General features: G+C 38.8%; 1 protein-coding gene across 7 annotated transcripts; it reads right to left on the reverse strand.

Annotated features, from left to right (window-relative positions):
* Positions 1 to 1,506: 1,506 nt before the first annotated feature.
* RWDD1 (RWD domain containing 1) lies at positions 1,507 to 20,079 on the reverse strand. Of its 7 annotated transcripts, XM_046677071.1 has the most exons (11): positions 19,821 to 19,958; positions 18,452 to 18,579; positions 17,273 to 17,386; positions 12,691 to 12,840; positions 11,958 to 12,023; positions 9,574 to 9,607; positions 9,352 to 9,482; positions 5,531 to 5,674; positions 4,700 to 4,832; positions 4,130 to 4,192; positions 1,507 to 1,800 (listed from the first exon to the last, which is right to left on the reverse strand). In XM_046677071.1, the coding sequence occupies exons 5-11, from the start codon at positions 11,964 to 11,966 to the stop codon at positions 1,679 to 1,681; spliced, it is 636 nt and encodes a 211-aa protein (XP_046533027.1). In that variant the 5' UTR covers positions 11,967 to 12,023; positions 12,691 to 12,840; positions 17,273 to 17,386; positions 18,452 to 18,579; positions 19,821 to 19,958; the 3' UTR covers positions 1,507 to 1,678. The 7 variants fall into 7 exon arrangements, with proteins under 7 accessions (XP_046533027.1, XP_046533031.1, XP_046533030.1 ...); XM_046677075.1 differs by lacking the exon at positions 18,452 to 18,579 and having other exon boundaries at positions 19,821 to 19,959; XM_046677074.1 differs by lacking the exon at positions 17,273 to 17,386.
* Between the last annotated feature and the right edge of the window lie 570 nt (positions 20,080 to 20,649).

Below are 20,649 nucleotides of genomic sequence, written 5' to 3' on the forward strand. Positions count from 1 at the left end.
CCCTCACTGCTGGGAGGACCAGGGTTGAAGGTACCACCACTGGGGGAAGGCATAGGTCACAAGTCATCATAGTTCTGAGAGCATCTGGTCACAGGCCCTGCAGTGATTCCTGGTGCCTCTGGGAGCATGGGTTGCCTGGATTCCTGGGGCCTCCATTCATGGATGTAACCTGAGTTCCCAGGGCCTCTGGTCTCTGGACTTTCTGTCACTGCTCCCCTGGTTCCACCACCTCCAGAAGGTCCATTCCCCCCCATCTTTAGATGTATAGATGTATGGGTCTCTCAGGCATTCCATGTGCTGTGCAGAGCCCTTTGTTGGACTATGGATGTCCTACTGGTTGCAACTTATAGGTGACTGACAAAAAGAACTCACTCTGCCATGATGTGGACATCACTCCTCACCACTGCTTTTCTTAACTTTAACTGAACTGCTCTTTCCGGTTCTTAGGCATCAGCTGGTCAATTTCAAAAAGGATCTCTCCTTAGGAAAAGCAAAATCTCACACCACACAGACTTTTGGACTACTCTCTGCATGAAAATGCTGAACAATGCTGCTATTCCCTTTTAGTGGTCTGGGATCAAGGCTGGTGAGAAGCATCAAACTCCTCAATGATAGTTTTGTCTGAAATAATTTGATTTTAATCATAAGTTCTGACTCCAAAGACAAATGTGAGGTTGATATTGCTGTGCTTGTGGGTATGTGGTCTATGTATTTTTGAATGAAGGCAGCCATTTGCAATAGCACAAGTAATTTACTATTGGAGTTAAGATCCAATCCTCCGAAACTGCAGTGACTGGATAACTTGCATAAAGCCTGGCTCTCCTACCTGGAGTCCCCAAATCAATCATCCCAAATTAGTATGAAGACAGTCACATGTGCGTGGATGTGGATGTGTGGTTTTCTTGCAGATGGTGTGTACGGCCCCACAAATTCAGAACCCTTCAGACTGGTTAATTAGGAAATTAGGGGAACATCACAATATATAGTCTCCATAACTGTAGGAGAGTGTTCTTAATCAGGAGTGTGCATCAGAATCGCATATGTCACTGCATGAGATTTCACTATTTTAAAATTCAGATTGAGGCTCAGTGTTTATTAATGTAAACTGAGAAGGGCCTAGAGTGCACAACTGTTAATAACTCCACAAAGGATTCTCATTAAAATACTACTATAGGACTAAAGTTCATTTTATTCCTGACTATATTATGGGCTTCTGGTTTTAAGACTTGAATTTATCATGCCTGAAGGTGAGACTTCAGAAGGGTCAGTGTTCTATTCATCTCAGCCTTCTAATATTTTATATGAATGACAACACTTAGAATCCAAAAGGCACCACTGTCTCCAGCATAGAAACTCTGACTTATTCCAATTCTGCTGTATAGATACTCACAACTGTGCACATCAGCAGCCTAGCTTCAAGTCTCAGTGCTATAAGCAGGATCTCTCTCCAACACTAAATGATTTTAAATATGTGACCTTCTTCCCACCAAAAAGAGGAATTGAACATTTTATATTTAAAATTTTAAGGTCAGTTTATTTAGTTCAATGATGAAAGCTATCAGAAGAATATTCTCCTGAAAATTATTTTTTCTTAGAAAAAAAGAAAGGAAAATCCACACCCTCTCAGCATAGCCACAGATGCTGTGGCAGTCAAGCCTCTGCAGATGGGGATGGTCCGTTAGTCAGTCAAGTCACTCTCTGGGTCGGCAGGATTGTAGTCTGGATCATCCTCATCATCTTCCAGCTCCAAGTCATCCATTTCCTGGAACAAAGACTCATCTACCTCCACATTGTTTCCAGCTGCAAAAGACAAAAGTTTTCACCCTCAGTATTACACTCAGGAATAACAGATACAATTCACTGGCAATATGAAACAGAAACTTCTAAACGTGCACGTGAAGCTCAAGATGAAATCCTGAGCTATTACCGCAAATCACAACAACAATGATCTGTATTGGTCAGCAGAGACACACACATTTTAAGAGCAACTTCATGCTTCCAGTTCATAGACTAAAAAATCTAGTTACAAAAAAAGCCTTCCTAGAATGAATTATTTATGATGTAGCATACTACAAGATGAAGACAATGATGATGTCCTGGTTATACAGAGTTGATGAACACTGACCATACTCTTCCAATAGTGGCAGATATGTACATTACAGCTCAACTAAACTTATTCAATTAATAAAGTTGATCTTCACTCTCATCCAGTTCCCCTTGTAACCATTGGTATGCCTTTCCAAGATTCCAATATCTAAGCCCTACAGGAAGCAATACCCAGGCTTTGCATTAAACGTCTTCACTCTTCAATTTGTCTGAAGTACATAAAGGTACGATATTACAGTACTCTTAAATCACCAAAACTTGTTTATTCCTTCCCTCTCAGACTCTAGCCCAGTGACATTCAATTCAATGAGAATGAGTTTTGCTTCATGCCTATGAGTAGCTCAGTAATAAAATACAATTTGCTAACTTCAGGTCAAAGAATAACCGACTCTGTCGGAGAGGTAGTGAAGGCTTCAGAGAGTGGATGACATCTGAAATATCTTCATGATAAATTTGAATCCACCAAGTAGAAAAATTCTAGGTAGATGTATACAAAAAAGGCAGAGAGAAAAGATAAGACCTTGACTACTTCTAACTGGAATACAAGATTCTTGAGGGAAAATATCTGGAGATAACATAGACGAAGGCCAGTCTGAAGGACTGTGTAGGTCAACCCTTTCCTCTAGGCAGTAGAGAACCATCAAAGGATTTCAAGGAGAACAACGTCATGATTAAACATGGGTTTTAGAAATACCATCTCAGAGGCAGTAACTATAGGATAGTTAAGAGCCCTAGAAGGAAGAAGAGATGGAAGCATGGAGATAATTTAAGGAGCTACCACAAAAGCTATCACATCTTTCACTACAAAAGTACAGGTGAAAAATGATATAGACTTCAAATCAGGAGGAAAGAGCTAAAAAGACATTTCAGAGGCAGAATCAACAGACAGCTTTTGGTAAGTTATTGGATATGAGGAGACATTTGATTCATCAGCTAGGGAAAGGAGTTGGGAATTAGTGAAGATATAGAACTTCTAAAGTGCAAGAGAGGACAGACAAAGCTTTTTGGATCTAGAATTTCTCAACAAAGTAGGTCAAAGACGCTCCTAAAGTGAGAGGGGGATAGATGAGCATAAGGACATCTTTGTTGTTTTTTGGTTTTTTTAAGACTATAAAAATCTTGGAGCAAGAATGTGTTAAGATAGATAGATAGATAGATAGAGATAGATAGATAGATAGATAGATAGAATGCTGAGCGTCAGTAAGGGCCCAGCTCAGGTTAAGTATGATTTAGCAATGGGCCACATCAACAAGGATTCTTAACCCTCTCCCAGACAGTCCAGGAAACAAAGTGAAAGGCCAGATGGATCTCCAACTGGCAAGATGGGCATGACAGACAGCTAACGAAGTGTGCTACTGGAGGTGTGACAGATGGAGCAGTTTAATAAACACACCTGGCCATAAGCTCCATGAGGGCAGGGAATTTGTCTAGACTGTTCTCTGCTGTATTCTCAGCAGCCAGGACAGTGCTTGGCATATAGTAGGGATTCAATAAATATTAGTGGATGGATGGACGATGGACAGACAGAAGACTGAAAAAGGGTAAGGGTCAGGACAAAAAGGAGAAGAAGGAAGGCGTAAGGGACTCCATGCTCCGAAGACAGCAAGAGTAGTATGAAATGTAAGATTTCTGGTTGGAGAGCATGCCAGGAGTTCCAGATCTGAGGTTTTTATAAAGCTCCGTGACAGACCATGGAATATAATTTCCATAGATTTATGATACTAGAAATTTGAAGAGAATAGGTCACCTGAGTCACAGTGGCCCATTTTACTAGTTGTTAGATGCTAATATGACCATAATTGCTTATCCACTGCTATCCTTTCGTTGCTTAAGTTATCAGGAAACTTTAAAAAATACTATAGTTCAATGTATAAATTAATCAAATATTACTATTTATTATTCAAAATGTTATTTCCTTACAGCCTTGGAAGGAAAATTTTACAATAAGTTATCACTCTGATTTTCAGGGTTTAATATTAAAAACAACACATCATGTACATGTGGAATCCTAGTATTATCTTACCATCCTCCAAGAACTGGATATCTGATGTGTCAAGATTATGATCTGTTTCAAACAGCTGTTTCCCTAAAAGAAATAAATATGTTTAATTCAAACAACATAGTGGTCCTCTATCTTCCCTTACAGCCCTTTAAAAAGTATAATAATCTAAGAAAACCAGTCTGAAAACCTGTTTTTCTGTGAATTTCAATAAATTTATGAACCCAACAAACAGCTAAGAGACATATGAAATGTTATTTGCATTAAAATGGAACACGTGAAAACCTAGTCTGCCTTAGAGTCCTAGAAAAACAATGGGTTTGACCCTACAACTTCTAAGACTTGTGATCTTGAAAATCATGGTAGCTGTATCTTGGGATCTATCCATTGCAATATCGAGATCAAAGATAAGCCATAAAAATTAATTATAATTATGTGTGAAGAAATATCATCATGTAGAGAGAATGTTTTCTCTTTTTGTCCTAGATGCCCAAGTATATTATTTTCTTACAGAAATTGTCCAAATGATCCTCTTTCTATATAAGAAGTGATAAAGGAGTTTGCAGGGAACAGGAGTAGGGAGGGGGGTCATACCACTTAATTTATTTTTTCCTGCTTGTTCTTCTTCTTTCATTCGTTTCTTTTTAATTTCCAAGAGTTCTGCATCAAACTTGGCCTTCCAACTTAAGAAATTCTCAATTGTAACAGGAGTGCCATGAAATAATTGCTTAGAAAATAAAGAAGACATATCATCACCAGACAAATGAGACAGTGGTTTAAAAAATAAAGCCTAATGATCTTCTAGATGAATGAATACAGCCACTTATAAGAAAAAGAGAAAAACAATCTTTCAAGTTTTGAAATATTTAATCTGATTTCCGCCTGCAGTGGCTACTCTCATTGGTTTGGGCAATTTATTCTGGAAAAGTCCATTTTTTATTTTTATTACAAACAACAAAGATAATATGCAATGAATGTACCCTCGCTGCTATTCACTGTTAAGAAGAAAGTTGTTACTGTCGGTAGTATGTTTTGAATACACGTCAATTTACAATACTAACATCACAGCTTATCTTTTTTTATTCAATTTCAGAATTTGATATTTTCTTTACATTTAGTAAATATTTAAATCACTCTGGTAAGAGCTTTATAAGTCTAAACTCTATACAATAAGTGAAATAATTTATATTTCTTGATTTTACCTGTATGAGCTTTACTGACTAATTATTAATCATTACTCGTGCTATGTCACCAACTAAATGAGGGATTTCTAAAATTTTACTTAGTAAAACTTTGTTAAAATTTACTTTTATTTATTTTTGTGATTTCCAAAAAAATTACTGAAATTTCCAAAAGCAAAAAACCAAACAACCAAAAAAACCAGATTTAAAGAATAATGAAACAAAACATGGCTCTTAAATATACCTTTTCAGCTTCTTCTGCTTCTTTTTCTTTCTGTTTCTTTTCTTCTTCTCTTCTGGTTTTTATCTGATCTACTATTTCATTTAATTTTTCTTGCACAGCTGTCACTAAAGTAAAAATCATCACCATACCAAGGTTTTCTTTTGCCTATGTAACCAAAAAAAAAAAAGTTGCAGTGAGAAACACACTTCTCAGAAAATTTAAAGCTAACCAATGAAAAAGTGTTTTGGCGTAATCACTAAACTCGATACATTACTAATATGATTACTAATTCAGTTACACTGTAAGTTCAGACACTTGGACAAATGATCATTTAAGAATTGAACATTCACATAAATGTCTTAAATGTAAAAATTCATGTAATTTGCTATATCCAACATAAAATAGATATTTCAGTAAATTCTGTTTAACAATCATAAAGGAAGGTAGAACTCAGAAAACCTTTTCCAACAGTTCCTAGTAACAGTAACATCAGTTCTCCAGCATGTTTTTATTATTTCAGTTCTTTTTGGGTATTTTAAGAGCTGTGACAATGAACTGAATTTTGTAGCCAAGGTGATTTATCTTTACTTTTTTTTCTTTCAATTTGGAATGGTTTAAAATCAAATATAAAAGCATCTCCAACTCATGAAAGGGATATAATTCAAAAGATATTTGGAATTTGGTCATTTGAAGGCAGAATAAAATAAAATATCTGTTTATCCACAGAAACAAGATAGGATTCCAAGAAAGCAGGCCAAAAAAAAAAAAAAAAAATCCCCAAATACACAAGCCAGAATTTCACTCCTAGAAGAAGACGACATTTCCAAGCACTCCCTGACAGGGCCGGCCTCAGCAGCACTTAGTGGGTATCATCTCCTGGACCCTCCATGAAGACAAGGCTTCAACCTACCTTCTGTAATCCTTTCCAATGGGGCTTCTCCATTGGTGTCTCCACGCTAACCATCCTAAATCTGACTCTACACAAATCTCTCCCCTGAGTGCCAAACCCATATTAAAACTGTCCACTGGACAGTGACTCAGATGTACCACAGGCATCTCAACACTGAAATCATCATCTTCTCCACAAAACCTATTTCTAAGCTCTCCATCTCAGAGAATCACACCACCATCCACCCAGCCTAAACATTCCCATACCATCATAAGCTCTATCACTGCCTCTTATATATTCTTATGTAACATTTAAATCCATGTATCGTTCTCTATCAACACTGTTATTATCCTAACCTAGGACACCATCATCTTCAGCCCAGAATATTAGAAGAAACTCCTAAATGATCTTCTTAAAACCTCTGGTCTTGTCACCCCTGACATCAACTTCTCTGACCACTCAATACACACACAAACTGATCTAGTCAATCTCTTGTTTAACATCCCTCAAGAGTTTCCCAAACCAAATGGGAGCAAGGCCATACTTTTTAAAATAGTTTAGAAGACCTTTGGGGAATTAATCTCTTTACTTCCATCATATATTACCACCAACCTCAAATTCTAAGCTAGAGTATTAGTATGACTGGACGCTGGGGAAGGAAATAACGATCTTTTCTCTCTTTCTCACTTCCACGCCCCTTAACAAGCTGGTTCCTCTACCCTGAAACTCTTCTACTCCCTTTATTGCCTGGCAGTCTTCCTTCAGGTCTCAGCTTCCTCTTGGAAGCTTCTCCAATGGCTCAAGTCTATATCCACTCATACAATCCTGCACTTCACCCATCATAGCATTTTTTACACAGAATAATGCTAGTCCATATTCCTCACTGAGTATAAAATCTACAAGAGGGGATGGTGTCTGTCTTGGTCACTTAATGCTTGATACATTTCAATAACAAATCCCAGTAGGATCTCTTTTTAAAAAGTATTCCAACAGAAAAAAAAAAAAAATTCATATGGAAACTAGACAACGAGAAGTCATATGAAAAGATTTCAATATCACTAGTAATTAAAGAATTACAAATTACGATTGCATACTATTTTCATCTTCTTATCATTTTTTTCTTCCTAAATGAAAATATCTAGTGTTAGCAAATGTGGGCAGACACCTCACTGGCTGCAGTGAGATCATAACTTGGCACGACCATTCTGACAGTCAATTGGGCAGTGTGTATGAAATTCTTAAGTACACATACCCTTTAATCCAGCAATCCTACTTCTAGAAAACACTGGATTAGTATTCTCATTGTTAATTCATTCTTTTTGTTTATTCAAAAATATTTGAGTCTACTATGTGCCAGGTACTAGGGATTCAATGGAGACTCTGCTCTAAGAATTTATAAACAGTGATATATAAGAATGTTCAAAGAATTACATATTAAATCAGGCAAAATGAGAAATAATTCTAAATTGTTTCAAAAAGGATATGTATAACTATACATACAGTGAAATTCTATGCAGTTATCAAAAACAATGATTCATATACATGTTTACTAAAATGGAAAGATGCCCACATATATTGTTATGTGAGAAAAAGGATGTGATAAAACATTATGTATAGAATGATCTAACTTGGGGCAAGAGAGGGGGACTATAATAGCATAAGAAAAAAAGTCTGGAACTATATCACACCAAAAGGTTAATAGGCAGTTGTACCTCACTGGTGAGATTAAGAGTAATCTTTATTTTCCTCTTCATGATTTTCTCAGTTTTTCATAATATGAACTTATTATTTTGATAATTGAAAATTAATACAACTATTTTTGGAGAAAAAGTACAAATACTCCCTCAATACATCTGATCTCACGTAAGTATCAGAAAGAAACCAAAACTTCTTTTTTGAAAGGAAGGAGTTTGAGTATAAATAAAATATAAAACACATAGGAAAAAAATCACTCAGATCAAATAATTTATATTAATATATGACTAACTGAATACAGCACACTATCCCAAGTTCTTTGCATGTTTTAAATTGAAGCATGTTAAGCCAAATGATAACAGAATTAAGAGAATTTCATACTGGGTAGCGGAGTGAACGGGGCCCAGGAACAGCATAAATTCATGCTTGATATATCTTCTTTCACTCTTCATTTCATAATAGCTCCAAATATTTTTAAAATATCAGCATTCAGAGGACCAACAGTCCTTGAAATATACAAGTCACATTTACAGTGGAGACATATTTTCTGTCAATTCTTCTAGAAAAAAACAAAACTAGGACTTCTAATTTCAAGATGGTGGAGTAAAGACTTTACTTGCTCTCCCTACTCCCTACTCTGAAGAACCCATGAAACCTTTCTACCCAAGCAAGAGAGCTTTAAATACGTGCCAAGCTCAGACCGTGGATGGCCCATCCCATCACAGAACTAGGCAAGAAGAGCTTTCCAATAGCCATTTTTTCTTCCACACAATCTCCCCTCTAAAATAGCAGCCATTGTTGCTATTTGTAAGCTTAGGGAGAAGGAGAGCTAGGATTAAAAAAAAAATCACCAGTCCTCTTCCCAGATTGTAGGCAACTAGCCTGCAACACGTCAGAGGAGTTGGGAGTTTAAATTTTGTTTAAAGTTGGAATTTTTAACTGCACATGGAACTGGACATTCTGAGAAATAAATCGAAACCATGTTTATAACTTAAAGTACCTATCGGACTTTTATCATCCAAAATGACAGGGCTGACTGAGTTTCAAACAAAGGTCTAGGAACTTGGCTTACTCAAATTTTAAAGGTACAGAGTGAGAAACAAAAAGATGCTTTGTGATATATATATATAAATCATGAATTCTGCTTGTTCAATGCTTACACACATTTAATAGCATTTTCTAACTCCTGAAATTTATGTATAATATTTAAGGCCAGTAAAATAATGCCATTACAAAACATAAAATGTTATTTCCTTACCTGTAATGCTAGTAATTTTAAAATGTCTGAGACATCATTATCTTCTAGATTTTCCTGGGAGAATATTTCATAAAGGGGGGCTTCGTCTGGGTATTTTTCACTGTATGTAAACTTGAGGGTAGTCTGGACAGCTAAAGACACAAGATAAAAGTTTGATATGAATACCTTAAAATGTAAAGTATGGAGAGGTCAACATCTTTGTGGAATCAGTAATTAACTTACAATGTGTCAATGAAAAGTAGCTCAACAGATTTTTCTGCATAGAAAAACAAGATTACTATGAGACCAGATAGATACTCATTAATACAAACAACACATACCACAAAGATAAGTGAAAACAAATCATGGGAATACCTAAAATCACTTCTAACACATTAAAAACACTTACAACTTATTAGTATTTTACCAGATTGCATGTCTGAGAAAGAGGATGGATAAAAGTCACTCTTTCTAAAACCTTCCTTAAGATGAACAAAAGGCACTGAATACAACACATAGACAAAGTACTACCTTAGGCTCATTTACAGGGTTCTCCCAGAGCCAGTTCCCAGAGCAATTCTGGCTGTAGCCCTGGGGTCTACTTCCATCTGTACAATGCCAGCGGGGCAGTGCCAAGCGGCTGCTAGGTGAAATGGTTTTCAACTGCACAGTTTGAGAGGTTGTCTGAGAAACTTTTAACCTGACTCATCTCTACCTTCTCATTCACTTTTGGCCTGTGCCAAACATTTTCTGTTAAAACTTATAAGTCATAGTAATCTTTTGTTTAGATTTTACCTTATAACTCACATTTTAATTATTAAAACCTCCTGAGTTTGATGATTATAACTCAAATCTAGATTTCTCTCCATGGAAGAAAAAAAACACCTTAAAATATGCTGGTTTGATATTTTGTTTTAATTTTTGTGTTGGATGTCAACAAAAAATTTTGTCTGTTTGTTTTACTACTACCCTCTAATATTCTCTATATACGCTTTTTTTCTTTTTGAGGAAGATTAGCCCTGAGATAACATCTGCCACCAAAGACTAAAGGTGGAAATGAACTTCAGACACTTGGCCTCCAAATCTGCCAAATTTGTTTACTTAATTTTAATGTATTAGTTTTACAGCTATTTTATTTCAATTTTTACATTTGTCTTAGTCTTATAATTATATAATAGCAGTTTTTATCTGATTTTATGTACATACGTATTTAACTAATGATGGAATATCCATCCTAAAGAGAGAGACAAAAACATCCAGATAGGTGTTTACTCAGCCCAATTTATAACAGCAAATGTCCAATAAACCACCTAAACATTCAAAGAAGAAAAATAACAGTCACTCAATGGAATACCACAAACCACTGAAGTATGTGTGCATGTGAAGTCTTGTGTTGGACAAAAATCCCCTACCTTTTCTCCATCTGCTGTATGGTTAATGATTCTGTTTCACTTTTTAAAACTAAGCTTACTGTGTCAGAATATATCTCATTGACTTCCTCTCTATTTCTCTACAAGCCATGTTTACATAGTAAATACTGACTAGAAACACACATTTATACTAGATTCTTTTTTTTTTAACTCATACATAGGAAACTATTCTAAGATTTAATTCCCTTAAACACTAACAGTTACAAAAGTGTTAATCACACAAAACAAAATTTTCAAATCTCTTTCTAACTAAAAGGATATGCAGCAGCCTACTTTGTCCTTTCCCTATATCTCACACTGGGGGTATTTTCAGGAATAAGTAGCATATTACAATGCAATCAAGGTTTGACTTTAATGCTTAAATGTATTGGATTTTCAAAGATTTACATACGCTCTCAGAAGTTTTCCTCGCATCAATTAAAAGAGAATTTCTTTCTTTTTTCATTGAGGTAACACTGGTTTATAACATTATATAAATGTCACCTGTACATCATATTTTGATTTGTGTGAAGATTACATCATGTTCACCACTCAAAGACTAATTACAATCCATCCCCGTAGACACGTGCTTAATCACCCCTTTCGTCCTCCTCCCTCCCTCATTGCCCTTTGGTAACCACCAATCCAATCTTTGTCTCTCTGTGATTGTTTGTCCTTGTTTTTATCTTCTACCTATGAGTGAGATCATACACTATTTGACTTTCTCCCTCTGACCTATTTCGCTTAGCATAATACCCTCAAGGTCCATCCATGTTGTCACAAATGGCCAGATTTCATCCCTTTTTATGGCTGAATAGTATTCCATTGTGTATATATACCACATCTTCTTTATCCATTCGTCCTTTGATGGGCATCTAGGTTGCTTCCAAGTCTTGGCTATTGTGAATAATGCTGCAATGAATGTAGGGGTGCATACATCTTTACACATTTGTGTTTTCATGTTCTTTGGATAAATGCCGAGCAGTGGAATAGCTGGATCATATGGTAGATCCATTATTAATTTTTTGAGGAATCTCCATACTGTTTTTCATAGTGGCTGCACCAGTTTACACTCCCACCAGCACTATGTGAGTATGTCTAGTATACTAGATTTTTAACAGCACCTTAGCACCTCCATATCTGCAATGCCTAGCACAGTGAGTAAAATTCCTAAGAGAGAAGCTTAGAAAAACTACAAGCACTTTTGCCCAGACTTACTTTCATCATTTTCTCCAGCCTCAGAGGTCACAGTAATGGTAAAGCTGGGTGGATTTTCTGATAATACTGCAAGAAAATATCCACAGAGGTTAAGTTATTAAGATGCTTCCTAAGGCAGATGCTTTTCCTTATTAGCAAAATACCACTATTCAGTCCCAGAAAGTGATCCCTAGACTGTATTTCCATTTTCACAAATACAGACTGAACAGAAGATTCAAATGATAAAACGTCCATCAGTTTTCTATTTAATTCTAATGTTGTCTGCAATCTGGAAAGAAATACATATAGCAGATACCCTCTTGGAGTTTTATCAAATCAATTAAAACATTAAGTAATTTACCTTTTAATTCAAAATGTCCACCTATACATGGAAAATTACATCCTAAAAAATTCCCAAATGGAACAGCAAAAAAAAACTTTGACATTTCTCATCAGAAACTACCCAATGATATTCAGTCTCATCACCAATTTTTATACTTAGATATTCCGAAGTATAACTCAATCTCCATGACAAACAAACAGTAAATATTAATTTGTTAGAGTTTGTCTTCTAGCTATCTCTTCCTCCCACATCATCCCTAGAACCGAACCTTATTCTTTCACAAACTATTGACCCTCTATCATCTTTCACGGAATTACAAAATTAGTCATGAATTCAAACATCAAATTGCTTACAATTTGTTACCCAAGACACATAAATCAACAGTTATATAAATAAGAAAGCATTATATACCTTTTTACAGCCTGACGTCTACCGGATACTAGATACCTGCTTATTGTCTATTCTTCCACAAGAATACCATGAAACTTTGTGAGAGCACCTAGATTGGGGCCTGGCAGCATCTCGAAACTCAACAAATTCTGGCTCGATGAAAGAACTAAACTAATGGAATGAAAGAAGAAAAATGAAAACAAAGAAAAGTTGTATTCAGAACCATCAGAAAAGTAAACAAATAAACAAAAAACATTTGAGCCACCTGTGACTGCTACCGAACACAAGAAAAGCTGGTGCCGCACTCCGGCCAGGGAGGCAGCGGCTCCTGTGAGGCTCGCAGCAGCTTAGCAGCCTCTTTCTGAAATGAAACAGCAAGGGGATCTCTGAAGGAGTCACCACGGAGACTACTCAGCTTCCCCTACTCAAGAACTTCTGAGGCCTTCATCAAATATTCATTATCAATAAAATTTTCGAGACACATGCCTTCATTTTAACTGATGCCTGAAAGTACGTGAAGCAATGATGAATATCTATGATTACTAGGAAGGGGTTTGTCAGGAGGATAAGAGTCACTGGACACTGGATTCATATTTTAACAGGCCTCAGGAAGTCCAGTCCATGCTGAAAAAGTCCCTGAAAGGTAATTATAATAAAGCTTTTATAATATGATTGGCCTTATCTTTTTTTAAAGAAATGTGTATAAAATATATTTTATGTATTTCGTGCCTATTTCATGACCAACTTTAGCATTTACATGTCACGAAATGTAAACACTGCAACTATAGAAATAAAGGTTCAACCTAATGACATTCCAACTTATGACCATTTTCTAGGACTCCGTGAGGCTGTAAGTTAGGGGTCGTCAATACTTAATAACAACAGCTTACATTTATTGAGCATTACTTTATGCCTGTGTTGTGCTATGCATTTACATGAAGGTCCTTTAATTTTCACACCAAGACCACGATTTTATACTATTACCATATTTTACCCAATTTAAGATGCCATCAAGTATGAGATGTACCCTACTTTATGTGCCACTAAGAAAGAAAAAAGAAGCTGCCGATTAAACTATGATAAGTAATTGACTGTAAGACAAATTCATATTTCAGAGATGCTAAAATGTAAAACTATGCCTTAGAATCAATTAAATATAGTACTATCCCAATTTTATAGATATAGAAACTGAGATAAAAGAGCTTTGAAATAATGTGCCCAAGGTTATACAGCTAGTAACTGGAGGAACTGAATAAACTGTATAAAGTTTCTTTCAAAAAGAAAAATTGTGGGGCCAGCCTGGTGGCTCAGCAGTTAAGTTCGCACGTTCTGCTTTGGTGGCCTGGGGTTCGCCGGTTCAGATCCCGGGTGAGGACTTACGCACCACCTGTCAAGCCACGCTGTGGCAGCACCCCTCATATAAAGTAGAGGAAGATAGGCACAGATGTTAGCTCAGGGCCAATCTTCCTCGGCAAAAAGAGGAGGATTAGCAGCAGATGTTGGCTCAGGGTTAATCTTCCTCGAAAAAGAAAAATGAAAAATTGTTTTCCAGTAGAGAAATTCCAGGGAAGTCATTTGAGCTAGGCTGTGAATGAAGGTGTATTGGTAAGGAGAGAGGGAGAAACAGAACGTAGGTGACAGGGACAGGGCAGTAAGGGCATAATGGTGGGAGAGCTTAAGGAATATACAGGGAATCAGAAATTATTCCACTTGGCAGGCGTATGTGTGGGTGAAGAAAACTAGTTGAAAATACAATTAGAAGTTTAGTTGTGGACAGTGAAAGTTTCTTTAGCAGCAGCAGTATGGTGAGAATTTTATTTTTAAACATAGGAAGATAAATCTAGCAAGAATGCATAAAACAGAAGGACACAAACAAGAGCAGAGGCAGGATGAAACTAGACAGCTGCTGAAATCGTCGCAGCAAAGTTAATGAGGTTCTGAACTAGGTTGGCAGCTATGGGAATAGCAGAGAACAGGGAGGAATCTAAGACAGTGATAGATGACGTTCTGAATTTGCAGGCAGAGGATGGTGGTGCCACTAACAAAAACAAGAAATACAAAAGAAAAATCAGATATGATATATTTGAAGGACACACAGTACTTTTGGTTGGAAGTAATGAGCATGCAATCAGACATGGGCAAGTGGAGGTTAAAAACAGGTGGGCTTGAACTGAATTTGGGATCATCCACAGAGAGGTGAGAGCTAAAGTCATTAGAGTAAATGAGATCACCAGAGAGAGAAATAAGGGCCAACACCAGCTCTGTAAGGAATCTTAAGCTTTGGGGAAAAAAAGTAAGAGAAGGAAAAAGTGCCAGAGATTAAAAGAAAAGCAGCAGCCATGAAAGGTAACAACAAACTCAAGAGAAGCCTATATTATTGTGAAGCCACCCCAAGTATCGAGATCCAGGTCTGACGTGGCAGTGTCTAAAGGTGCAGGGTACATGTCTGTGTAGCTATGTGGGGGGTAAATGGGTGATGAACTGTTGGCCCATAAGATCATATCTAAATCTCCAACAAGGCCCTTTGTCATCTGGTCTCTGCTTATTTGTCAGGTCTCATTTCCCATAACTCTCACTTCTCATTTTATTTTCTAGGAATACCTAGCCACTTGTCTTTTGAAAACATTTTGCTCCCTCACAGAGTCATGCTTCTGCACATACTGTGCCCCTTCCCCTGGTTTCATTCATTTGTTAACTTCTCATCACCCCTCAGTCCTCCAAAACGACTCAGACCCTCCCCTCCCCCTATGCTCTGGCTGTATCCTATACAAACCATGAAAGAATCATCACACTGTGTTGTAAATTACTCATTTGGTGTTTTCTCCCCACAGACTGAGCTTCTAACGATGCATACAGTAAATATTTGGTAAATGAGGAACTATTTGGTAAAAGAGGACACGGGGATGCTAGCAAGAACACCACTGAACTGCCTGACCTTGGGAGCCAGATAGAATAGGGAGGCAAGATGGACAAGAAAGAAGTTGATAAACTATCAATCTATGAGCAATCATGAGAGGCGTGTTTAGTAAGCATGGGAATGAAAACACTGCAGGGCTGCAAAGTTCAGAGACAGAAAGAAGAATGTCATAGACCAAAATTTTAAAGATGGCATTCCCAAGATATAGCTAGGCCCCATGCACTTGAAGGAAATGGAAATCAAAACTGTTGATAAAGAAGAGTCATGTAGCCATATTATTAGAAGAATCAGCAACTAAGCTGGCAAATTTCTATGAAAGAGTATCTCATATTTGTTTAACAGTTCTAAAGTATTTACACTTACATTATTCCTCAAACAGACATGGAAATTGAGGCTTGGAAAGTTTATATGATTTCTCCAAGGTCACATAGCTAACACCCACCACACCAGGCTGCCATTACAGAGAAAAAACTATGAACCAGGTACAAGAAAAAAAAAAGATATCAGAGAACACTGCTAATATCCCCCAATGTCCACTCCTCCCTTCTTCCAGTTATACCAGTTTCAACTGAGCATACTGACCACCCAGAATGAAGACTACATTTCCCAGCGTCCCTTCTAACTAGGTCTCTCCCAGTGACTAAGTTCCATCTGATGAGATGGAAGCAAATAAGTCCTTTCACAGTTTCCAGGAAATTTCCTGAAGAAACAGCTATCTTTCACTTCTTTTTTTCCTTCATTCCTTTATCTACCCTACCACTTGGAAAAGGAATACCACCCACTTGACCATGAGGGTGAGACGACCTCTTAGGGATGACAGAGAACTAAAAAAAAGCCTGGGTCCCTGAGGAATTCTTGAACTAGAGCTACACAACTATCTTTTATGTGCAAGAGTAATAAACTTTTATCTTTTTAAAACCACTGTTATTCGGGGGTTTCTGTCACAGCTGAACGTAATCCAAAAAAAAAGAAAAACTATGGAAAGGGAGATAACATTGCAAAGCTTGGAGAAGACCGAAAACTACGGATGGAAAAGTTACTTAACTGGATTTGCAAAGATGAACAATTCCTGAGTTGTGATGAAGGAATAATGCCACTGCAAAGCATTACTGTGAGTTGAGGTAAGCAGAGGAAAGATAAGCCTTCAGTAAAGACACCAGATTTCCAACATTGTGAGTGGATCAAAATACTTTTGAGAAAAAGAGTCAGGTTGTTGGGCATAGGAAAGGAACTAGTGGAGGGGCAGAAGTATGAGGTGATATAGGGGCGGATGATGGTAAACTGGACAGAATTAAGGAGTTTGTCAAGAAGAGAGATAACGGAGGTAGTAGCGGAAAGTTACACTAAAGGGACACACAAATGACATTAAGGTTTTCACAAAGAACCAGACAGCTCACATTAAAATAAGTCCCTCTGGTTCTTAGGGAGTGTCTGTCTTAGAAAAGCTCCTTTCACAAGATGACTTCTGCCCCATCTCTAAGATGCAATTCTAACTGTTAAATGCTCATGGCTGCTACTTAGAGGTACTGACGCAAACACATACAGGATTACGGACACCTCTGTATAAGACCAAACAGAACTAAGAACTTAACTTTTGGTTAGCCTGAAGCCAACCAATTTGTTCCAAAAAGAGCGCACACAGTCAGAGATTTGGATACAGAAATGCAAATAACCAAATTCTACTACCTTAGCAGGACCTCATTAAGTGAAGCACTACGGAAGGAGAAGGCGGTATCAGAAGAGTCTGCTTATATTTCGGAAGACTACTTGTTAGGAGGATTGGATCAGTGTGCAATCAAGCTACAGAATAGGCAAAAAAGAAGAAACAAATTATGATTTGTTATAATTCACAAGAAATGCAACAGTGGACCAAAAGTTCTCTGCAGATAGTCAAGCAATCAATTCTGAAGTTAGACTAAGTCTATGTGGCTAGGAGTATGGGCTGGTTGGATGGTGCCTCTTCAGCATCCACAAGGGGGGTCGTGATGTGCTGAACACAGGCTTCTCCGTCAAGCACTTGGCCATCTATTAAAAAAAAGTATATCCACTTCCTCCATCAACAGCACTGAGTATTTACTAAATCTAATATTAAATGTGATTCAAAGTCAAGTTGGAAAACTACCAATTAGTGTTCCTCCACAAAGTGACACAAACAAGCTCTCTTTCTTAAACCTAGTACAAAAATATGAAGTATGAAATCATCAACACAAAAGAAGGCTATAAAACAGTAAACCCTGCAAATCCTCAAGATTTCAAAAGATCAAACACAGAAACATTTTATTCCAAAGTCCTCTGCCTTTTCCCTGAGAGGTTTCATAAAGAACATGATCATGAGTAAGGCAAAGTTCCTGAAGAACTATAAATCAAGACATCTCATTTTAATATATTTATTGCAAAGCACGTAGGAATGGTGATAGGAATTAGACACAGTTGGGCTCAGCTGATAGTGCTGAATACTTGAATGCATCAAAGATTCATAAATTATCTTTATTACCCTGGCTCAGAATCCTCAAGCCCTTTTGCATCTGACAAGAATTTCACATAGTGACTTACATCAGAGCCTAGCACGATTTGAAAGAACCACACAATTGTTTGAGGGTTAAAAAAATGTATCACTTTTATAAAGGCTTATATGCACAGTACTTAATGAGGGATACTTTATGTCCAAAGAAATGAAAAGAATAACACATCTTATGCTTTCTTAACTCCGCCTACACAGTGTTCATGCCTGTTACATTTGTAATGTACTAGAAATGACCAAACGTCATAAGAATATAACCAAAAACTGACCCTATATTTTATTTTATTTAGATATTGACATACAAACAAGGATAGAGAAGGGAGCCAGACTCCATACACACTCACCCAGTTAATGACACTCTCAAACCCCTCTTCACTCATCCCCTTAACATCCTCACAGCACAGCCGTACTGCTGGTGAGAGAGAACATGAACAGGACTGGAGCTATACAGGGATAGCTGAGAGACATCTGCCTGTTGGCAAAGCAGAACAAAATTTGCTACCATTGCGAGCAGTGATCAAAAGGTGGAGCTAAGAAAACTAAGCTGAACCATGAAAGGGAGAGAGATTGGAGTTTGCAAGTTAAAATAACCTTCCTTACACTCTGAATTCTAACAATCAATGATGAACACTACTCAAAGTAAGGGATGGGGAATGTAAACCCCACAAATCTACGCGCTCACAGTGGCTCTATTTGATCACTTCTCAAAAACTGAGTGTAATGTGACAGAAGCCATACCGATGTGGTTATCTTGCAGCATTTTCAGAATCATCAGAAGCACAGCTTAATATAGAATTCTCTTCCTTTAAAATATACCTAACGAACTTCTCAAAAATATTTTATATTAGCCCAACCTACCAAGTAATCTTCTGCTCCCCCTCATCCCAGCAGGAGCTAGGTCTCAAGTCCCACATGTCTGGAAGGTAAAGGAACAGGAAAGAGGTCCAAACCTAACTCTTAGAGTCCGGCTACTACCTTGCTGGTCCACTCAGAGCAAGCCACTCACCCTTCCTGAGCCTCCATTACCTTGCTTGGGAGCAAGGGGAGGCTAGAATAGATGATGTCTAATATCCCTTCTAATTTAAGAACCTGCGAATGTCCAAGGGAACTGAAATTTGGGCCACACCATTTATTGGGCATTCTGCAGAATGCCAGAATATAAAAACAAAGAAGGAAAACGGAAAAAAACGCGACAAACTTCAGGGACAATACTCCTCTCAAAACTGACTCTGGGGTACTTTGAGAACAGCACTCTGAATCCCACAAACTTTAAAACATCATCGTACGAAAATCAGCTTCTATCTGAATAAAGGTAAAAATGTGAAAACTGACACCTTTGCGACTCTGGAAAGACTACTCTCACTCGGAGTATCTGTTTTCGTGTATTTCACTAAACCTCGGGTTGCTGTAAGTGACACAGAAAGCAAAGTGCCCCCGAATGAATTCCAGGCCTGACACTCTCCAGGGACCTCGCCAGCCTCGCCCAGACTTTTGGATGTTAGAGAACAGAGGAGAAGGGGAAACAGCCTCGGACTTACAGGTAAGTGCCTGACCATTTGGGAGAAGAACTGGAGGAGAAAGTGGAGGGCGAGGTGGCCACGCGGCCTTGCTGTCCCCTTCTCCATCTCAGCCCGGAATGCCGAGGGCCGCGGCGGCTCCGGCCGATCCCACTCCACCCCAGGGTAGCTGCGGGCCTGCGGCCGCGGAAGTCACCTGTGAAGGAGTCGGGGTAGATGGACTCCAGAGCCTCCAGCTCGTTGCGCTGCTCCTCACCGTAATCTGTCATCGTGACCCTCGCCGCTGCCCATGGATCACGCAGACACCCCGCGGCGTGCTGCAGCCGGGACCGCGGCCGCGCCTGGAGAGCGGGCAGCGGCCGGGCGGGCGCAGGCGCAGAGTCACGGGCTGCGAGGCCCGGGGCCCAAAGCCAGGCCGGGCCTGCTGAGCAATCAGCCCTCGCCGGCCTCCGCCTGCTCCCTAGTTCCGCGTTCGACTCGTTGGGCCTGGCCGGGGGGCACTGAGTAGCCGCCTGTCCCACGCCCGCTCGGGATTTGCTGGGATAGTGACAGAGTTCTGTCTGGCATTCGCCACGGACACCTAGGGCCGGTTCTAGGGCTTTGCAGGGCCTGAGAAGCCCCTCAGCGCGGCATCCACGCTCGATGTGTCTGGGCTGAAGACCTGCCTCGCGTGCCGGGGCGGGACAGTGTAGCTGGTGGCCGGACGCGGGGGGCGTCGGCGAACTTCGTCGTTTCCGGTTTCCGAGCTTGTGGTCCCGGCTGTGAGGACAGACGGTCGTGTTAGTGTCGGCTGATGGTGGGCTCCAGGTGATTTCTACACCTGGAATCTCCACGTTCCTTGGCGTCCCGCGGGAGTTGGACGGGGGTCCGAGACCAGCGTGGAGTCCAGTGGGCAGAGGAGCAGAAGCTCTGCTCGTTCGTCAGCGGGTCCGAAGGGTCGGCCAACTGCTGAGTAGCCAGTCGGAGTGCATCCCGGGGAGAAATCGACTGGAAGTGCGGAGATGTGGCTTCTCGATTCAGCTCTC

This window comes from Equus quagga, chromosome 11 (assembly GCF_021613505.1).
Source record: "Equus quagga isolate Etosha38 chromosome 11, UCLA_HA_Equagga_1.0, whole genome shotgun sequence".
Lineage (NCBI taxonomy): Eukaryota > Metazoa > Chordata > Mammalia > Perissodactyla > Equidae > Equus > Equus quagga.